Below are 17,968 nucleotides of genomic sequence, written 5' to 3' on the forward strand. Positions count from 1 at the left end.
TCATGCATCTCATGCTCACACATGCATATGCGCAGTAACCCGTCCTGTCACAGCCTATAAAGTTGGCCAACTATCAATTGATAGGGTTGGATTTTCAGGATAAGCCGCCTAAGTTGGGCCTTTTCTATCGGTCATTCCGGTAGTCCATGTTCAAGCACTTGAACTATGTCATTTGCCCAATATGGCGTCATGTCAGCTCTAAACAAATATTTTTCGCTAGATAAGGAAAATAGATGTGTGTTTTGTAGTTCATCCACAATGCCTTTTCCAACCACTTCTCCCGTAGGGATGCGAGATCGATGGTCAGCCAGGTAATGTTGTTTCCCCTTATGCACCATCACGAAGAAATCAAACTCCAAAAGGAAAAGAAGCCATCTAGCAATGCATCCTGTAGCGCATGGTTTGTTAACTAGGTACAACAAGGCTTGATGGTCAACAAAGAAAGTAAAAGGCATAGCCAAAAGATAATGTCAAAATTTCTTTATGTCAAACACCATGCCCAAGCCTTCTCGCTTTGTTTTCGAGTAATTCATTTCAATCTCAATGAGTTTTCTAGTAGCAAAGCTCATCGAATAGTCCAAATTTCGAAGCGTCAATGTGCACATGAAACATGAGTGTCCAATCTGGGGCTCGTAGTATTGGTACTATGGTTCGAATATTTTTTAGTTCCTCATACGTGCGTTGGCATTTCTCAGTCCATTTGAATAGAATCAACAACTTGTATAGAGGTCTAGCAATCAATGCATAGTTTAACACAAACCTTCGATAATGCCCTGTATGGCCTAAAAACCATTGAACACCCTTGTAATCAGTTGGGCATGGAAGATCGACAATAACCTTGATTTTTGAGAAATCTTTGGCAATGCCATTCTTTGACACCATGTGTCCTAGGATACATCCATGCTTTACCTAGAACTGGCACTTCAAGGGGTTCAATGAGAGGTGATATAGCTGATATCGTTCAAAGACCGCTCGGAGCCTAAGTATTCTCGCCACGTAGAGTGAACATACAAGTCATCCACGAAGATTTCTAACTCCTTCCTTAGCATATCTTTTAATATTGTACACATCAATCTTTGGAAAGTGGCTGGTGTGTTAGTCAATCCAAAAGGCATGAGTATGTAGGCAAAGACTCCCCCATCCAATGGTGAATGCAGTCTTATGTCTACTATCGTTAGAATGCACTAGCACCTGATTGTATCCAGAGAAACCGTCTAGAAAACTGTAGGCCTCTTTTCAGCTACTCTCTCAAGCATGTGCTCGGTGTACAGCAGTGGGTAGTTATCTCTCTTCGTAGCTACATTTACCTTCTTGTAATTGACACACACTCTAATCTTCCCATTCTTCTTTGGGACAATGACTACGGGTGAGACCAAGTCCATGTGTTCAATTTCGTAGATGAATCCTGCACTCATTAGTTTGTCAATTTCTTCCTTAATAGCATGAGCATGCTTTGGATTCATGGGATACGACTGCTGCTTGGTAGGTGTTGCTTTAGGTATCATGGGTATGTTGTGAGTTACCACACTTGGGTCTACCCCTTTGAGTTCCTCTAGGGAATATACTCCTACAAGAGAGTAACGAGACTTGCTTCATCTTGCTCAGCCAAGTCATTCGCTATAAAGATAGGTCATGGGGTCTCCCCTTCCTTAGCTAAATTGACATTTTTGACCTTGGTGGGTCCCTCGATTGGTTCACTTGCTCGCCCCCTGTCATTTGGCTCCAGCTCGCACACTAGTCATGAGATGGAGACAAAAACCTTCATGACCTAATATCTATAGACATTTGAAGACCCAATTCTAAATACGAGGGGATTACAGTATCCAAGTGATTTGGATATAGGTCTTGATGTATAGGGACACTTGCCAATGAGACGTAATACCTTGAAGAAGTTACATATTCACACATATGTTTGCAATTGTTTTCTAAAGGACCGATTGATATTGTTTTTTTGTGTCTATGAATTAAGTTATATGAACAAACATTGTACTAAAAGGGGTAATTAATGAATCTTCTTTTATATGTCCCAATTAAATGTAGTAGCAATAATTAGAAAACTAAAAAATGCTTTGGGTGTGTGTATGGGAAGCAAATGGATAACTTCCCTTATAGAAATATCCTACAAAAGGGTGAACTCAATAAGTCAGGTACTTTTCAACTATGAACCAAGTTAATGGAGACAATGTGTTAATTGACTTAGGGTGTGTGTCTTAGAGCCATGCCATTTTAAGGGATTGGGATGAGATTATGCCTTATGGGAAGAGGGGTTTACATTCTACTCCCCCTTGTCTCTCGCTCTCATTGAGCCAAGTGTGGTGCTAGACTACTTTGAGATTTGATCACAATTACACAAGTGATCTCTCTTAGCTCAGTATTAAATTGCTATTAGGTGGCATAGTTGAGTACCTCAGCTTGATCCTTGTGGGTCAACCAAGCACTTCTCCTATGAGTTAGACCCAAAAGAGACCTGACTAGCTAAGCATGTGAGTTCCATGGGATCTAGATGGTATCCCTTAGGACAAGCAATTGGGTGACTACTCAATGTGCCCTCCCTAGTCCATTCTCCCTAATCCCACTAGGGTATGTATATCTCACATTTTAGGTGAACAAGATGCTTGATCCAAAGCTTTCTTGACTTCCTAGCATTCATGCACTACTATACATAAACTTAGGATCAAGAACTTGATAGGCCTGATGCATTAACACCATGGGCTAGTCCAAAAGGATTTTTAGCCTATTGTAGTCTTGTATGCTATACAATAGACTCACAAGGCTACCATGAGCTTGTTGTCCCAATCACTTCTCTAGGCTGAAACTATCTTGTAAGGACATTTAGAAGGATCTTATTGGTTGACTTTTCTTAGTTATTAGCTTGCAAATAATATGGAGATGAATTTTGGTGAATGACCATCAAGGTAGATAATATGTGTAATCACTTCATTAATGAAGTGTGTTCCTTGGTCGCTCATAATCTCAATGAGGTTGCTAATGATGAGTACTGAGATTGAAACTCATGGGTCTAATAAAGTCAATTTTCTATTCCTCAAAGTGTTGACATCTGTAACTAGTAATAACTCCGAATTGATCTATGACTTTGAAAAAGGTTGGCCATCACAATGGGGCTTGTGACAGATGATTTTCTATGCCAAGAAGTGCTTAAAAATAACCAAAATTTCCAAATTTCAGGGGGAAAATAGACTTCTCGAAGGCGGCGGTGGCAATCAGTACGATTTTAAGCGACAATGCCCGGAAAAGGCTTAAAAGACCCACTTGACGACAGTTAATGAATTTTCATAATTTTTTGGCGTGTCAGACGGGACCTTGGGAGATGCCCGACATAGTGGAGGACTTCAAGACAGACGTCCGCCAAGAAGTGCTTAAAAATAGCCAAAATTTTCAAATTTCAAGGGAAAAATAGACTTCGTCGAAGGCAACGGTGGCAATCAGTACGATTTTAAGCGGCAATGCCTGAAAAAGGCTTAAAAGACCCACTTGACGACAGTTGATGAATTTTCATAATTTTTTGGCGTGTCAGACGGGACCCTGGGAGATGCTCGGTAGTGGAAGACTTCAAGACAGACGCCCATGATTTTTCAGACTGCAATTTGGACACCGGATGCGGAAGAGGGAGTGCTCGGGAGGAGGCCAAGGATCAAAGGCAAGTGGGAAGGGACTTAATAAGTCCAAAAGGCATGACTTTCACCCCTCTCCATTTCTTATCACTATTCTATCTATTACCACTTTCACCCCTTGAAATGTCTCCTACTCTCTATCATTAAAACCAACAAAAGAATATGTCAAAAGCCTTGACTTGATGACACACACGAGTCATACAGGGACCAATAAAGACCCGAAGGAGGAGTAAGACAAGGGACATGCTAAGAGAATTTGTGTGCACAAGATGGCCCCAAAACAAATGAATGCCCAAAGCTGGGTGAGAGGTAGCACGTACAAATGATATTCTCATCACATCAACTCAAATCTAGGTGTCCCCCAAAACAAAGGAACACCAAAAATGGGCGAGAAGTAGCATGTACAAATGATATCCTTGTCACATCAACGCAAGTCTCAATGCCCCTTGTGTTTTTGAAAAGTATTTTTTATACAACAATAATAAGAATATAAGTTGAATAATGATAACGACATAGATCACAACTACTCAAGTTCCATGATCCTCCTTGAGAGTCAAGAAGATGGACAAAAGTATATGTGCTTAAGAGGGAAATCCAAATAGGCAAAAACCTATTTTGTGATGGTACCCTAGTCTATGCTTAGAACTTCCTAAACGCTTAGATATTTATATTGCAATAATGAAATGGTTGATTTTTCAAAAATTAGAGTTAACTTCTCTCTTTTGAAACAAAATCCTTGTGTGATTAAACACAAAGGAATTCAAGATAATTAGTGGCATTGATAGGGTACTATTTTGATTATCTCATTGAATTAACTAGTAGAGAGAGATTGATCTCTCAAGCTATCAAGGGTTAGAAAAAACCTCGACTTTTGCTAGAAAATTGTCTACAAAGTCTCTCGATAATAATTTTATTGTTGGATAGAAAAATAAATCCCAATAAAGAACATGAAATGGAAACCAAAAGATAACTTAGATTTTGAAGAAGAAAGCCCTTCGATTCTTGAAATAGAAGTAGCATCTCATTCTTGTCACTTAGATTGGAAATTAAATTGACCAATGAAAGTTGTCTCATCGACAAAGCCTAAGACCTGAGATCAAAAGCATGACTTAAATCAAGTGGAACCTATACTTCTAGGCCTTGGCCTTTTAAAAAAACACTTATGCACAAGTACACTTATCACACTGCTTGTCACATTGAAAGGAATGTTTGAACTATTTGTGGATTCTAAGAAACAATTTATCCAACACAGTTTAACTCTTGGATATGTACACTAGACCTCCCCCAAGGTTACTTGTGCTAGCTCTTCACTAAGGAGCTCAATTATCACTTTGGATGCTAGGACTAGCATTGGATGCAAAAGGTCTCTCTGTAGGGACTTGCTACTAGCTAGGAGGATCCAAGGAGCCTAGGGGCTTTGTCTATAATTCCTTGGGTGTACTAGGGCTAGCATAACCCCTATGAGCTCGAGATGGATCTCCTAAAAGACTCTAATACTCACGGAGGGTAGACTTGGTGGATTTATTTTTGGCCTTCGGGTGGAATCCTAATATGAACTGGAAAAATGGTTGTAATTTAGAATAAAGACATTAAAATCAAAATAAATGTCTTATTTTTCAAAAGGATTGTTTACCTTCTATTCATATTTGTGCTTAAAGTTACATGAAAGAATACTACTTAATGGGTTAATTAATGAGGTTGTCTTTATATGTCAAATCAAAATGTGTTAGGATTAGCTGAGAAACTTCCATAGAAAATTTAAAATGCTAGATTAGGACAATTTAGAAGGGCCAAACATTAACTGTCCTAGTGTGTTGTCATTAGCCAAGAGGCTTCCATAGAAAAATCAACATGCTAGATTAGGATAAGTTAGAAGGGCCAAATGCTGACTATCCTACTGTGTCGTCCTTAGTTGAGAGGCTTCCATAGAAAAACAAAAATGTTAGATTAGGACAAGTTAGAAGGGCCAAACACTAACTATCCTAGTGTGTCATCATAGATCTCCACCAATGCTATTCCAAGGGTCGAAGTCAAGACTACCTTATGGATAGAGGGGTCGACACGTATTACTCCCCCTCATTTCTCACTCTCTTTGAATTAAGTGCCGCAATGATTCATTTCAATTTGAGGGATGACAGTAAAGTAGCCATCTCAAGCTAATGCTGATAGAGACTACCAACAATTTAGGCCTTCAATCCTTGTGGGGTTGAGATAGAGCTTTTCTTGCAAGGTAGGCTCAAGCAATTCTAGGTTATAGATTTTGGCTATTCCAAGGGGAGTTCCGAATGGAAGTTACCTAGATCACATCTTGATGGACTGCCAAAATTTCGTGCCATTGGGATTTCTTAGATAGACACATGTTAGCATGGCACGACAATTCATTCTACTTACTTGACTAAAATGCATGAACATCAACAATTAGTTTTTTTAACCACCATATTTCTAATGACTTTTGAAAAATGTTTCTTTGAAGACATCCCTAGCTTTTGGAACATAATGTACTACAACCATTCTTCTATCAATAAAATGCCTAGGATTATATTCAATTCATTTCTAGGTGTAGCCTTGCCATTCTCAAGATTTTAGGTCAATTTTTTCTTTTAGGAGACGTCTCTAATAACATCCATGAGCGAACGACGGCATTTCTTTGTCCGGTAGTGAACAAGAAATATAGCCATCCTTTATTAGCTAAGGTAAATCAAATGCAAAGCTTAAAGATGCAAGAATGAGCTCATGAATCCCCTTTGCTTCCACGAGTTTTTGAAAGTCCTTAGTCGTTCACTATGCATTCAAAAAGACTTTAATATAGTTTAGCGTAAAATAAGAGGGAAAAAACAACTTTATGCTATGAGGAGCTTTTTCGTAGATTCTTTCACCTATTTTGTTCCACCCTTGTTCCTCCACACACTTCACAACCATGTTACCACCACCACATGCCACTATTACCTTGCCACTACAATCCACCACCATGATCACCTCTCTCTCTCTCTCTCTCTCTCTCTCTCTAAAAGGGCATATCTTGAGTGATTTGTATTCAAAAATATGGAATGGTGAATGGAAATAAGGGGTGAGCATAAATGGTGGCCCAACTATAGATGTCCATTGACACCTGCTATAGAACAATATGGCAAATATTTGGATGTGACACTAGATGGACTTTCTATTATGTCACACATTGATGGATAGCACTTCAAGAATGCAACGCAAAAGTGAAATTTCTAAAAATGCATTAATGAGTTGTAAAAGTTTCACCACCCATTCATACTATGAGATACTCAAAATGTATTCAAGCATTCCATAATTAAACCACGATTGTGCACGTGCATGCACACACGTGAACAAAGAGAAGAGGGTGAGCATTAGATACAATTCAGAGTGGAAGATAACTCTGATAGGTTCTAGATATAGTTGTGCATGCACACAATGTGGACAAACACAATGGGGAGTGCTAGATGCAATTGGGAGTGGAAGGTGCTTTGGATTAGTCAATTGATTGTGTGTGTGTGTGTGTGTGTGTGTGTGTGTGTGTGAGAGAGAGGGAGGGGTATACAAGGGATCAGCAAGCATTTCATCAAAGAGCACACACAATAAAAGCTTGGGGTGGTGTTAAATTACCTATCCACAAGGCTTTCCTTTATACTGTACTTATCTAATTGTAGGAATAGTGACTAGGGATTTCTTTGTGGGTTGCTTCGCTATTTGTGTAGGAGAAAGGCCACAGCACAAAGATACTAGAGGTTAGGAAGTCTAGTATACTCTCCGTGCAAGACCAAAGCCAAGCTGGTGCTTTGGACATTACCTCAGCAAGTCTCATACACATTTTTACGTACAGGGATATTAATATATTCTTTAGTCTATTTGCATGGATGTGTTTTTTTATACCCATAACTGCAGGTGTATATGTGTGTGAACAAGGGTATAATACAAGTATGTTTGTTTATATAAAATAACCACGTGTGTGTTTCTTCATGGGCATAAGTATGTTTATGTACATCTCCACAATTATATGTTTTGTGTATAAAAGGCATACACGTACAAACATGCATGTGGGCTCACACAAGGGAGCGCACACTAAGCATCATCCTGTGACTTGGCATAAAGTTGTAAAGCAGCAAAAACATGTCAACTCTCATCCGCCTGCCATTTCCCTTAAAAGCTACCAAAAGAACTTACAGAGAACAAGATGGAAACCTACATCTGAGTGCATACATAGTGCATACATAGTGCGTACATTGGGAACAGAGTAAGGTGTAATTGAAGCTCAAGACAAGCTTAGAGCCCAGGAGCTGTGCTTGCCGGCAATGTGCAAAACCTCATCAGAAGTGAAACTCTACATCAAAAAGGACACAGCAGAACAGAAGATCTTCGCCACGATATATCTACAGCACAAATTAAAAACAGCTGATCCCAGAGTAGCTTATTAATAAGGTTGTCAAAGATCTTATCCTCAGATGGTTGGCAGCCTCAAATATAAGATCAACAAAACAAATTCTGCTAATTCCAAACAAGCAGGCTTCCGGGAGGGTGAACCATCAATATAAAATGTCAAATCAACAGTTTTGGACTTGATGCTTAGATCTTTGAGACCCCTGGTGGTGTCTTTGAGATTAATGGGTGCTTGGGATAAAATGGATAATTGAAGAGATTCACCTACTTAAAAGCTAACACTCCACTCAAGGAAATGCCATATGCAATCAGCAAACAGATGCAGTTCAAAATGACCAATATATCATCAATATTAATCCTGCATGTGTACATATGAAACACACTTGTAAGTGAAACACCTTGAATCAACTTGCCTGCAATCAACTTGCCTGCACCTTCCCCCTCCTCTGGTACATATCGATGCAACCCTTTAATACTGACTGGGAAGATTGGTATGTATATTGATAAAATAAGTACTCATGCGCCAAAATGAGTTACGGATGAAAAAAACAGTATAGGAGTCCAGAGTTCACACAGTGACACACCTTGGATAAGCAACAAAGTTCACTAGCACCTTCATCCTTGCAGCAAGTTCCTTCAAATACTATTAAACTGAATGACTTGCAACTTCACATGAACATTTCAGGTGGCTTGTCTGCTCTTGTTAATTACACCAATACACAACATGTTAAGTTGAAAGGGCCTGATACTACTGGCACATCCTAGAAACAGAACAATAGCCAGGGGTAGGAAATGCCAGGTGATGAAAACAAATATTATTACTTTGGCGAGAACTGTCTACATTAAGACCAGACCTTCCACATCTTAGATTGTGAGAAGCATCTTCTTACACAAACCCTCCAACCAAAAAAATATATCACAAAGAATGGCTGCCGTGCTTTACCTTGAGTGGAGCGATTTTGCTCCAATTTATGCATTGAAACAGCAGCACAAAGTATATACACAGGAATAGGCTAGGCCAGTTTGTCCTCAAGGAGCATGACTCCTCTCATGGGGCACAAGCATTACCTCCACTATATCATCTCGTGGAACCGCGCAAGTGCCTTCTTCTGTATAACAGTACGGTAACTGTCACCTGGTTGTGTTTCGAATCTGGCATCCACCTTGTGATGTTGGCTTCCAAGCCCTGCCCTTTCATCTGTTGTTAGTGCTCGAACCGGCTCTACTATTCCACTTCCATCCTTTCCAAGACCCTGCAACATAACAAAATAGCTGTTACAGTAAGCACAAGGCCAGACCTAAGAACATGCACAGCTCTCCATAAGAAAACCCAAAGTTATAAAACGCTTTCTTACCGAGCCTTCTTGCCAACCCATATTGCGAAGCATACGATTACCAACATTTTTCTCATCAATAGCTCTATCAGCTGTTATCACCTCAAATGATTGGACTTCTGGACCTGCCAAAGCAGAGGCAGTAATAACACCAGTGCCCTTTGAGCCAACCCCAGGTGGAAATGGCATCTCTAAACCTCGACTTCTAGTGCCGGTGCCTGGTAATCAAAGTTTGAATTAGTTCATAACACACAGTAAATACTAGGCTTTTTTGTAACCTGGTAATACAAATACTACTACACCAGATATATTACAATTTTATCTCTCTTTGACAGAGTAAAATCATTATAAACAACCCTTTAATTGAACAAAGCAGAAGCCATTCACATTCAAAATAGTAGTACTAAAACAATTAAATTTTACCTCTATCAAGATCCAATGTATCATCGTATGCAGAAGAAGAGCCATAAAGGCTTCTCCTTTCTGCTGCTCTGTCTCTATACATGGGCTGTGGAGCCTCTGTAAACCTCCTCTTTGCACCAGCCATGGGTCCATATGAGCCCAGTGCTGATGCATCTGTCTTGAAAGGAGTTTGATTATTTCTTCCCTCTGTCGAAGCAGGTTGCGTAGCAGACCCAGTTGTTACATCAACCCTACCTATTTCTTTGGCAGAAACTGTGGATGTATGCACAGTAGCACTGGGAGTTGAGCGTGTGCTTTCAGATAGAGACTGGTTTTCGCCAGATAGGTTGCCTGTGGCTACCTGGCCTGATATGGTACTTCGGCCAGAGTATGTAACACCTTCTAGCCTCTTGGCAATAGCATGGTTCTGAGTAGAGACCATTGCTGAAACAGAACCGCTCAATACTGAGTTGTTCTCTTGCTTCTCATCTCGCAGCAATGTACTTACAGGAGTCGAAAGATTTTCACCAACAGCCTGGCCCTCCTGTTGCCTTTGCTTCCAAAGATTTACAGCATTGTTGATACGCTTTTTATATGCAAGTAACGTATTTTTTGAAGCAAGACGAATTTCTTTTTCTTTCTCTTTCATTCTTTCCCTGTCCTTCTTTGCAGCAGCCTGAGCAGCAAGAGCAGCAGCTTGAACTGCCTCTGCCAATGAGGGTTTTTTCTCTTCATGCTCCGTAGCTGGGGCTGCTTCTGATATAGAGTTTCCACCAGCCTCATCATTGGTTTTCTCCAATGCATTGATCCCATTTGGGGCATTTGCAGTATCCACCATGTTTTCTGTGGTAACCTCTGCTCCTGATGACTCCACATACGGCTCGTACTGTTGAGTATCTTGATTATATGTGTACCAAACTCCAGTATTGCCATCATAATAAAGGCCTGCAAGACAGGAAGGATGAGAGTACTCACAACCTAGATACCACAACTCCAATGAGATTAAAGCAGCAAAGGACCTCATACCTCGGTGGCCATCATAATAAAATCCAGAAGCAGCATCATAATAGTAACCTGATGCTTCATCCCACACAAACCCTGATTGAGGAGCTGCATTGCCTGTAGAAGGCACCCCTTGAGCATTCTCCACATGATCTTTTGAAATCCAGCCAGTAGCATCATACTGAGATCGAGTATTGAGTAAAGTGTTATTCAATAGAAAGTAAAATAGCCCCTTAATAAAATGAGCAAAGAATGAGGCGTTAGCCTTTAATAACCACTTGAAGATACAAAAAAATCTAAGCATCAGGCATAAAAGAAAAGAAAGCATAGATCAACAGTGACCAGCAAATGAATTCTTATACAAAATTGTGCCACCTTAGAATATCTAAATTGTACAAGACCAACAAGAGGAGTCCCAAGAAGAAGCTCAAAGCTTTACCGGTCTAAAAGAAGGCACTTCCTATAATTGCAGCCAAAACCACCGTCCATCTTTTAAAGAGGATGTCCATCAAAAAAGGCAAGGCAATCCACAATCATTTCATAATAATCCTCAAGAATGGCAATTATAAGGGGGACAGTCACGTGTCCACAAAATCTTCTTATACAATTGGGAAAGAGAGAGTTTTGTCCCAATCATGCCAATAAAGGGCCATCCTGAAGAACTTGCAAGATATGATAAAGACAAGCGAAACGAGGCTACAATCAGGGCAGCCTGCCTCTGCATCTACTCTGTACAGAGTTAGTCTAAATGAAGGCCCTTTCTAGAATTGCAGCCAAAACCACCATCCATCTTCTAAAGAGGAAATCCCACAATCATTTTCTAACAATCCTCAAGAATGGCCATTGTAAGGGGGACGGTCATGTGTTGGCAAAATCTTCTTATATAATTGGGAAAGAGATAAGGTTATTCCAATCATGTCGATAAAGGCCATCTTGAAGAACTTGCAACATAAGATAAAGAAGGAAAAATGAGACTAAAATCGAGGCAGCATGCCTCTGCATCAACTCTGTACAGAGGTAGCCCAAAAGAAGGCACTTTCTACAATTTCAGCCCAAACCACCATCCATCTTGTAAAGAGGATGTCCATCAATAAAAGCAAGGCAGTACACAATCATTTTGCAAGTTATGATAAATACAGGAGAAATGAAGCTACAATCAGGGCAGCCAGCTCAACTCTGTACAGAGTTATTTTGATTCTCCTGCTACAGGTGGAAGATGTGTAATCCTTAATGTTCAGTCTTCTGCTGATTATGCTTAACTGCTGGAGACATCACTACTACTGCTGCCATTTTGCCATTCCAGAACCAATGTTCCTTCCACTACTCTATATCCTGCTGCAGATCACCTATTTGGCTCTCCTAAGCCACCTGTTACTGCTGCTAATATTGAGCTGCCTGAAGTGATGGGTGCAAATGACAATGATAAAGTTGCACTTTTGCACAGTCTACTCCCACAACTGTTACTAGTTGAACCAGGATATGTCTACTACTTCAGTGATCCCCAATATCCAGGACTTTTGCTACAGATCTCTATGTTTTTCCTGTTTTTAAGGTGGCCATTCAATTGTATGTTGGATAACTCTTGTGCCCTACCTGTATTAGTGTACTTTCCAGCAGGATATTTACACCATCATGCAATCAGGAGTCCCCAATTATCAACCCACACCATATCTTGTGTTTACTAGTGCTTCACTTCTGATGCCTATTTGAATTTAAGGTCAACCTCGCTTTTGAAAATATAGCTTGAATTCACACAATTATGTATGAAGGAAAATATTCATTACTAGAAATATCCTTAACTTTTCAAAAACAAACTTTATAACTTGACCATAGGCCCACCTGTTGTGAGAATGCAGCTGCTTCAATAGCAGCAGCAGCAAGACTACTGGCATTACCCGAACAAGAATTAGGCCCATAGATACTTTTAGCATATGCTACTCTCAACACTTGTCCGTTCTTTTCAAGAGTTGTTCCATTGCTTGCCTCCAATGCTTTGGTTGCTTCTTCTACCTGGTAAATTACTGCAAGTCTAAGACACTCATCTGGCTGCATTATCTACTTTGAAAGAGTCAGTGAAAAAGGTATCCAGCATACCGTGTTGAAATGAACAAAAGCGAATCCCCTTGATATTTGTGTGAACTTATCCCTAATAAGACGTAGATCCTGCAAAGTAAAAACAGGCCATTTAGATATCTGATTGGAAAACAAAAACAGCTACATAAGATTTAGAAAGCACTCTCACCTTAATAGGAGCATACTTAGAGAATTCGTAGTGCAAGGTCTCCTCACTGACATGCTCATCTAAGCCACGCACAACTAAGACATGTGTCGGTCCTGCAGCGCAAGGATCACAATCAGCGAACATTCAAACAACTCTACTAGAAGCATCATAACAGTGATATGTAACTAACCAGCTTCTAACCCCTTTCTTCCTGTTGAACTGGCTGATGAGACAGGTCCATCTGCAGGAGGTGCATCATCTGCTCGCACTTCACTACACTGCAAGATAACACATGCGTGATTCCTCTGCATAATAATAGGCATATGACAAAGCAGATGTACCTTCTTAAAAGTAGGTTTTCAAACCAGGCAACTTCAGACATGTGACAAAGGCACATAAAGGCCATACAGACTTTCACAGGACATTTATGCTAGAGTATGATACATGCACATCTTAACTTGTGCTGTGAGAAAAGCAGCAGTTGGAATGTCTCTAGGCCACACATATAGACTCTAGCAAGGATGTATACGGGTAAGCTGAAATGATAAAACTATTGGCACAAACTAGCTGCTCAACAACACTCTACCCCTGCTATATGCCTGTTGACAGGTCCAAGTGTTGTTAAGTGTGACTAAAGAGTGTTTCTCTTCTGCACATGCATCTATTTACGTGAATTCCAGCCTTGTAAATGAAAACTCCAGTCATGTATAGACCCTGTTGTATGTGTATAGTCACACTCATGTTGCATAGTATTTGTAGTGAGGTTAGAGACTCAGTTATTGCAGTAAAAGACACTTGACACATCAAAATTACACTCAACAAAACTCCAATTGAAGCCAGGTACTCGAACTGAAACTGCACTCACCTGAAAACATGAGGTGCGGCGGGCAAAATTCACACAGCCACAGATGGTGCACACCCAATCAACAGCAGCAAGACCTGTAGCTGAAGCACCACTTCTGGAAATACCAGAGGTAGGCAATGATTGGGGAGCTCCTACACCTCCAGTTGGTTTGCTACTGTAACTCACAAAATCAAAGTCTAATCAGCAAGTCGATAGAGCTGTCAGCTTCAATAGCTTCTCTGGGAGCTGAAAGTGCATGCTGCAGCTGTCGTTCAAGCCGCAAAACATTAAAAATCATAGATGACCAGAAATTCAGCTCTATAAAGACTACTCCAAACTACGTTGTCCCATCTTCAGATAATCCTTTATGTATTCTGCAGTTTGGTTAAAGACCTGCAAAAGATACTACTACTGCAATCCCTAAAACTCTAGCTTTGGGTCAAAGTGACACTCGTGCATTATCATGATAGGAGAAAAAGAATGGCACAAACCTGTATTCAAAAAGTAAACGTCGCCCATCAAGGACCAGACCATCATCCCCTAAGTCTTCCATCATCTTTCTTGCAGCTTCCTAATAATTTGTGCACAGTATATAGTTACTAATAATGATCGTGGCACAAGTGTCAGACCTTTTTAAATGACATTAATACATCTTGCAACTCACCACTGATGGAAAGTCTACAAACGCAAAACCTCTTGAGATACCCGAGCCCCTTTCCCTAATGACCCGAACATGCCTCAATGGACCCCATTCACTCTGTAAAATAAGGTGAAGATTACTACCTATTCTAGACTATCATATCAAGGTATCAAGACACTAAGCAAGTAAAGACAATTCACTTCACTCTAATAATGATAATAGTCTTCACTTACCAGGGCCTGATATAAATCATCCTCAACAGTTTTCTGAGACAGTCCTTTAACAACAAGAGTTGCAGATGGGGCCTACATAGCCAATATAGCACTCAGAATAATTGCAATACAGCAGAAGACTTCAAAATATAACTTAAAATGTCAGAAGTAGACATTGTGATTACCACAGCAGCTCGATCATGGTAACGCTTTCCATCTCTATCACGCTTTTCACTTCGTGACTCATGCCAGCCTTCCTCATGGCTGCCTTCACGTTTGCTTCGACTGCTACTTCTAGGAGAATGTGACTTGCGATCCCACTCATCGTGACTGTAGGAGCGAGACCTCTCCCTGCGTCTCTCTCTTTCAGGACTTCTCTCCCTTTCCCTGCTCCTACCTCTTCTTTCTCGCTCCCTGTCCCTATGCCGGCGAGAGCTTCGATCTCGCCTTTTGCGTTCATGCTCCGAATCATAGTCTGAATGCCTGGAATAGTCACGATCCACATCACGACTTCCCTCCCTACTATTGCTGCGAACACGATGTCTGTAGTCATGATCATAATCATATTCATATTCATAATCATCTCCATCATAGCTATCTCGGGTATGAGCTCCATATCTGTTGGTTCTGTTTAGACTGTAATCCCTGTATTCATCAGGCTCCCTGTAGTCACGGAAACCATCAAGATCTGTGTAGCTATTGATTTCTCGTAGATTATCTGGATCTCTGATATTCCCTACATCCCCCCTGAATGCATCAGCTTCTCGATAACTGTCAACAAATCCTACTTTCTCATGTCGTTGAGACCCACGAATGAAAGCGAGCTCTTCCTCCAAACTCCGTCGCCTTGGGGTAGGCCACAATCCAGTTGCTGATGGAGGTACTGGAAATCCTTCTCTTTCTAATAAAATCTCTCTGTGAAAAGGCTCCCTTGGAAAAATAGTTTCTCTAGAGAACTTCCCCTCTGGAAATCCTCTGCCTCCAAAACCCCCACCAAACCTGCTCAATCATAAACACAACAACAAAAACAAAACCAAAACTCTTGAAGACATGGCCCGAGTTAATAATTCAAGAAAATGAAACAAATCCTAAACCTCTATATATAATGTGTTCTACCTTTTGTTCAGCAGTCAACTCACAAAATACAGAACTGTTATGAAAGTTTTCATGCAAGGGCAGCAACCTAGCATACAGACCTTTGCCCTAACACTAGAAAACAGAGCCAAACACAATACACCTTTGCTCCTCTTTACCTGAACTCAGCTTCCCGGGCTGCATTGTAATTCCGCAGGGCCTGTGCATCCAAAAGAATAAGGTGTAGTCAGCACCCTAGAGAGGAATATAAGAGGATGCCTCATTTGAGTGAAAGCCACATCCATATCCAAGAGTTGCTCTGGATAGGGGAACTTGCTGTTTATCAAGATGGACTGATGTATGGACGAAAACCGCATGACCCATTAACATTGGAAGGCCACCCTGACAGGGAATAAAGGACAAAACCACATCTAATCATATAGCCGTACGCTGTTTGTATCCCATCTGGATGGTGGCAGCACAAATCGGCTCGGATCCATTGCTTTGCCAGGATATCCACGGATTCCAAATGCTGGTCCTTGACAAGTTTCTCAGATGAAATGAGGGGCTGCTGCTTTCTTCTTGATCCTGTCCTGAAAGGGATGCACAAACACAGGTGCCTGTTATACCACTTGTCAAGTGTACAAGGAACCCGACTGGATCTTCCATCAGCAAACGAGGACTTCCCAAGTCCCCTTGGATAACACCCACACATCCTGCTAATCCTGATTCTAAACAATTAACTGCCTTGAACCACCACTTTACAAAAACAGTGGACAAACTAAAAACTACAGATTCCAGAATCAAAAATACTAGTATAACAAGAAACATGAGGCAACCTGAAGAGATCAATAATTACTAAATTTAGGATGCAACCATTCTTTGATCGAGATCAGCATATGCGAGAATCGCTAACAGTGAGTTTTACCAGATGATTAAACAAAATAGGGACTCAAATTGGACTTAGTTACGTATCTCTAAGACCCCAAAAACAAGCAGTCACCTTGGACTATAGATCAGGGGGTCAACCATGCTACCAGGCAACTTGACTTCTGGCACTCTCATATAGTATCCTACCGAATCTAGCATCTCCATAGGGAATGGTGATGGACAGAGTATATTTGAACACATCCCTGCCCTGCAAAACATTCATCCAATACTGGGCTCATAAACGGGTGGCACACCACACCCACTCAATTCACAATTGGCTCAATGATTGAGCTGATACTGGGCAGATAAACAGGCGGCACAGTAGCTCGATGATGATAACAGGGTTCCAACTTAGAATTTGTCTTCAGGCACTCATCGGATATCCTACCCAAACTAGCATCTCCATAGAGAACGGCGATGAACAGATTATATTCACGCACATCCAAAACCCTGCAAACCAGTGATCCAATACTGGGCAGATTCACAGGTGGCTTCCTGCACTCAGTTGATTCACAATTAGCTCAACGATTGAGCCGATAGTGGGCAGATAAACCGGCTGCTCGCCATGTGTGGTTGATTCACTGTTAGCTCAACGATCATAACAGGGCCCCAACCTAATAAAAGGCTCCTGAATAACACAACAAACGGAGCAGAACCAAAAATCACAGAGTCAAGACCGACCCGACACACAGAAAATCTGGTGCAAATCGGTCCATGACGGGAAAACGCAGTAGAGAGAGTTTGCAGGAAGCACAGAATAAGTTTTCCTACTTTTTTCCTGTACCAATCATCAAAATCCGGGACAGAGGGAAAAATTTAGGTTTACTGCAAAACCCTGAGCAAAGGAGAAATTTAGGTTTTGAATGCCAGCTTTGAAACAATGCATAACAACAGTCACTAGATTGTAGCACTTGCTAACCGATCTAGGAGAAGAATTGTGTTGAGTATCGCACTTACAGACAAATGGAACAGGACGCTTGATGAAGAAGAACGCGCGATAACACAGAGACAGAGGGAGGGAGGGAAGGGCAATGACGATGTTGGGATGACGATGATGATGTTTGTTGGTGCGGCAGAACAGAACTGCCAAATTGCATGAAACACAACCCTAGTATCTCTCAGCAGACAATTTTCGTTTTCAATGACTTATGATTTATAATGAAAATTTTAGGATTTGCTTGTATTTAAACTAAAAGATTAAAATCTCCCGACACCAAAGTTGTTTTTTGGGCCCCCAATCAATTGGTGTATTTCTTTGGGATTTGAATGCATACTAATCTATCTAGATTCT

At 40.8% G+C, this 17,968-nt stretch overlaps 2 protein-coding genes across 3 annotated transcripts in view; both read right to left on the bottom strand.

Moving 5' to 3' along the window:
* Window positions 1–8,818: 8,818 nt before the first annotated feature.
* On the bottom strand, window positions 8,819–17,820 carry SUA (suppressor of abi3-5). Of its 2 annotated transcripts, none has more exons than XM_087671114.1 (16): window positions 17,635–17,820; window positions 16,197–16,335; window positions 15,927–15,967; window positions 14,859–15,672; window positions 14,695–14,766; window positions 14,486–14,578; window positions 14,313–14,392; window positions 13,843–13,996; window positions 13,168–13,255; window positions 12,999–13,090; window positions 12,851–12,919; window positions 12,596–12,766; window positions 10,781–10,937; window positions 9,776–10,699; window positions 9,374–9,570; window positions 8,819–9,271 (listed from the first exon to the last, which is right to left on the bottom strand). In XM_087671114.1, the coding sequence occupies exons 2-16, from the start codon at window positions 16,245–16,247 to the stop codon at window positions 9,092–9,094; spliced, it is 3,183 nt and encodes a 1,060-aa protein (XP_087527240.1). In that variant the 5' UTR covers window positions 16,248–16,335; window positions 17,635–17,820; the 3' UTR covers window positions 8,819–9,091. The 2 variants fall into 2 exon arrangements, with proteins under 2 accessions (XP_087527240.1, XP_087527239.1); XM_087671113.1 differs by having other exon boundaries at window positions 16,197–16,340.
* LOC148010980 (uncharacterized) overlaps window positions 16,941–17,968 on the bottom strand; it is a 39,503-nt gene continuing 38,475 nt past the window's right edge. The window contains exons 2-3 of the mRNA XM_087671603.1: window positions 17,231–17,305; window positions 16,941–17,172 (exon numbers count right to left, since the gene is read on the bottom strand). Of these exons, the coding sequence (XP_087527729.1) occupies window positions 16,941–17,172; window positions 17,231–17,305 (307 nt within the window). The remainder of the gene's footprint in view (window positions 17,173–17,230; window positions 17,306–17,968) is intronic.

The sequence above is a fragment of the Lygodium microphyllum genome, chromosome 29 (genome assembly GCF_053477565.2).
Source record: "Lygodium microphyllum isolate KBCC chromosome 29, Lygodium_microphyllum_v1.1.10, whole genome shotgun sequence".
Classification (NCBI taxonomy): domain Eukaryota; kingdom Viridiplantae; phylum Streptophyta; class Polypodiopsida; order Schizaeales; family Lygodiaceae; genus Lygodium; species Lygodium microphyllum.

Bases quoted from the DNA above. Each gene is read 5' to 3' on its own strand.
- SUA (XM_087671114.1), bottom strand. From the start codon at position 16,247: ATGGATCCGAGCCGATTTGTGCTGCCACCATCCAGATGGGATACAAAC. The intron at 13,256-13,842 runs GTGAGTGCAGTT...GTTATCTTGCAG, and splicing joins GCCGCACCTCATGTTTTCAG to TGTAGTGAAGTGCGAGCAGA. The intron at 12,767-12,850 runs GTATGCTGGATA...GTAATTTACCAG, and splicing joins CTTTTGTTCATTTCAACACG to GTAGAAGAAGCAACCAAAGC.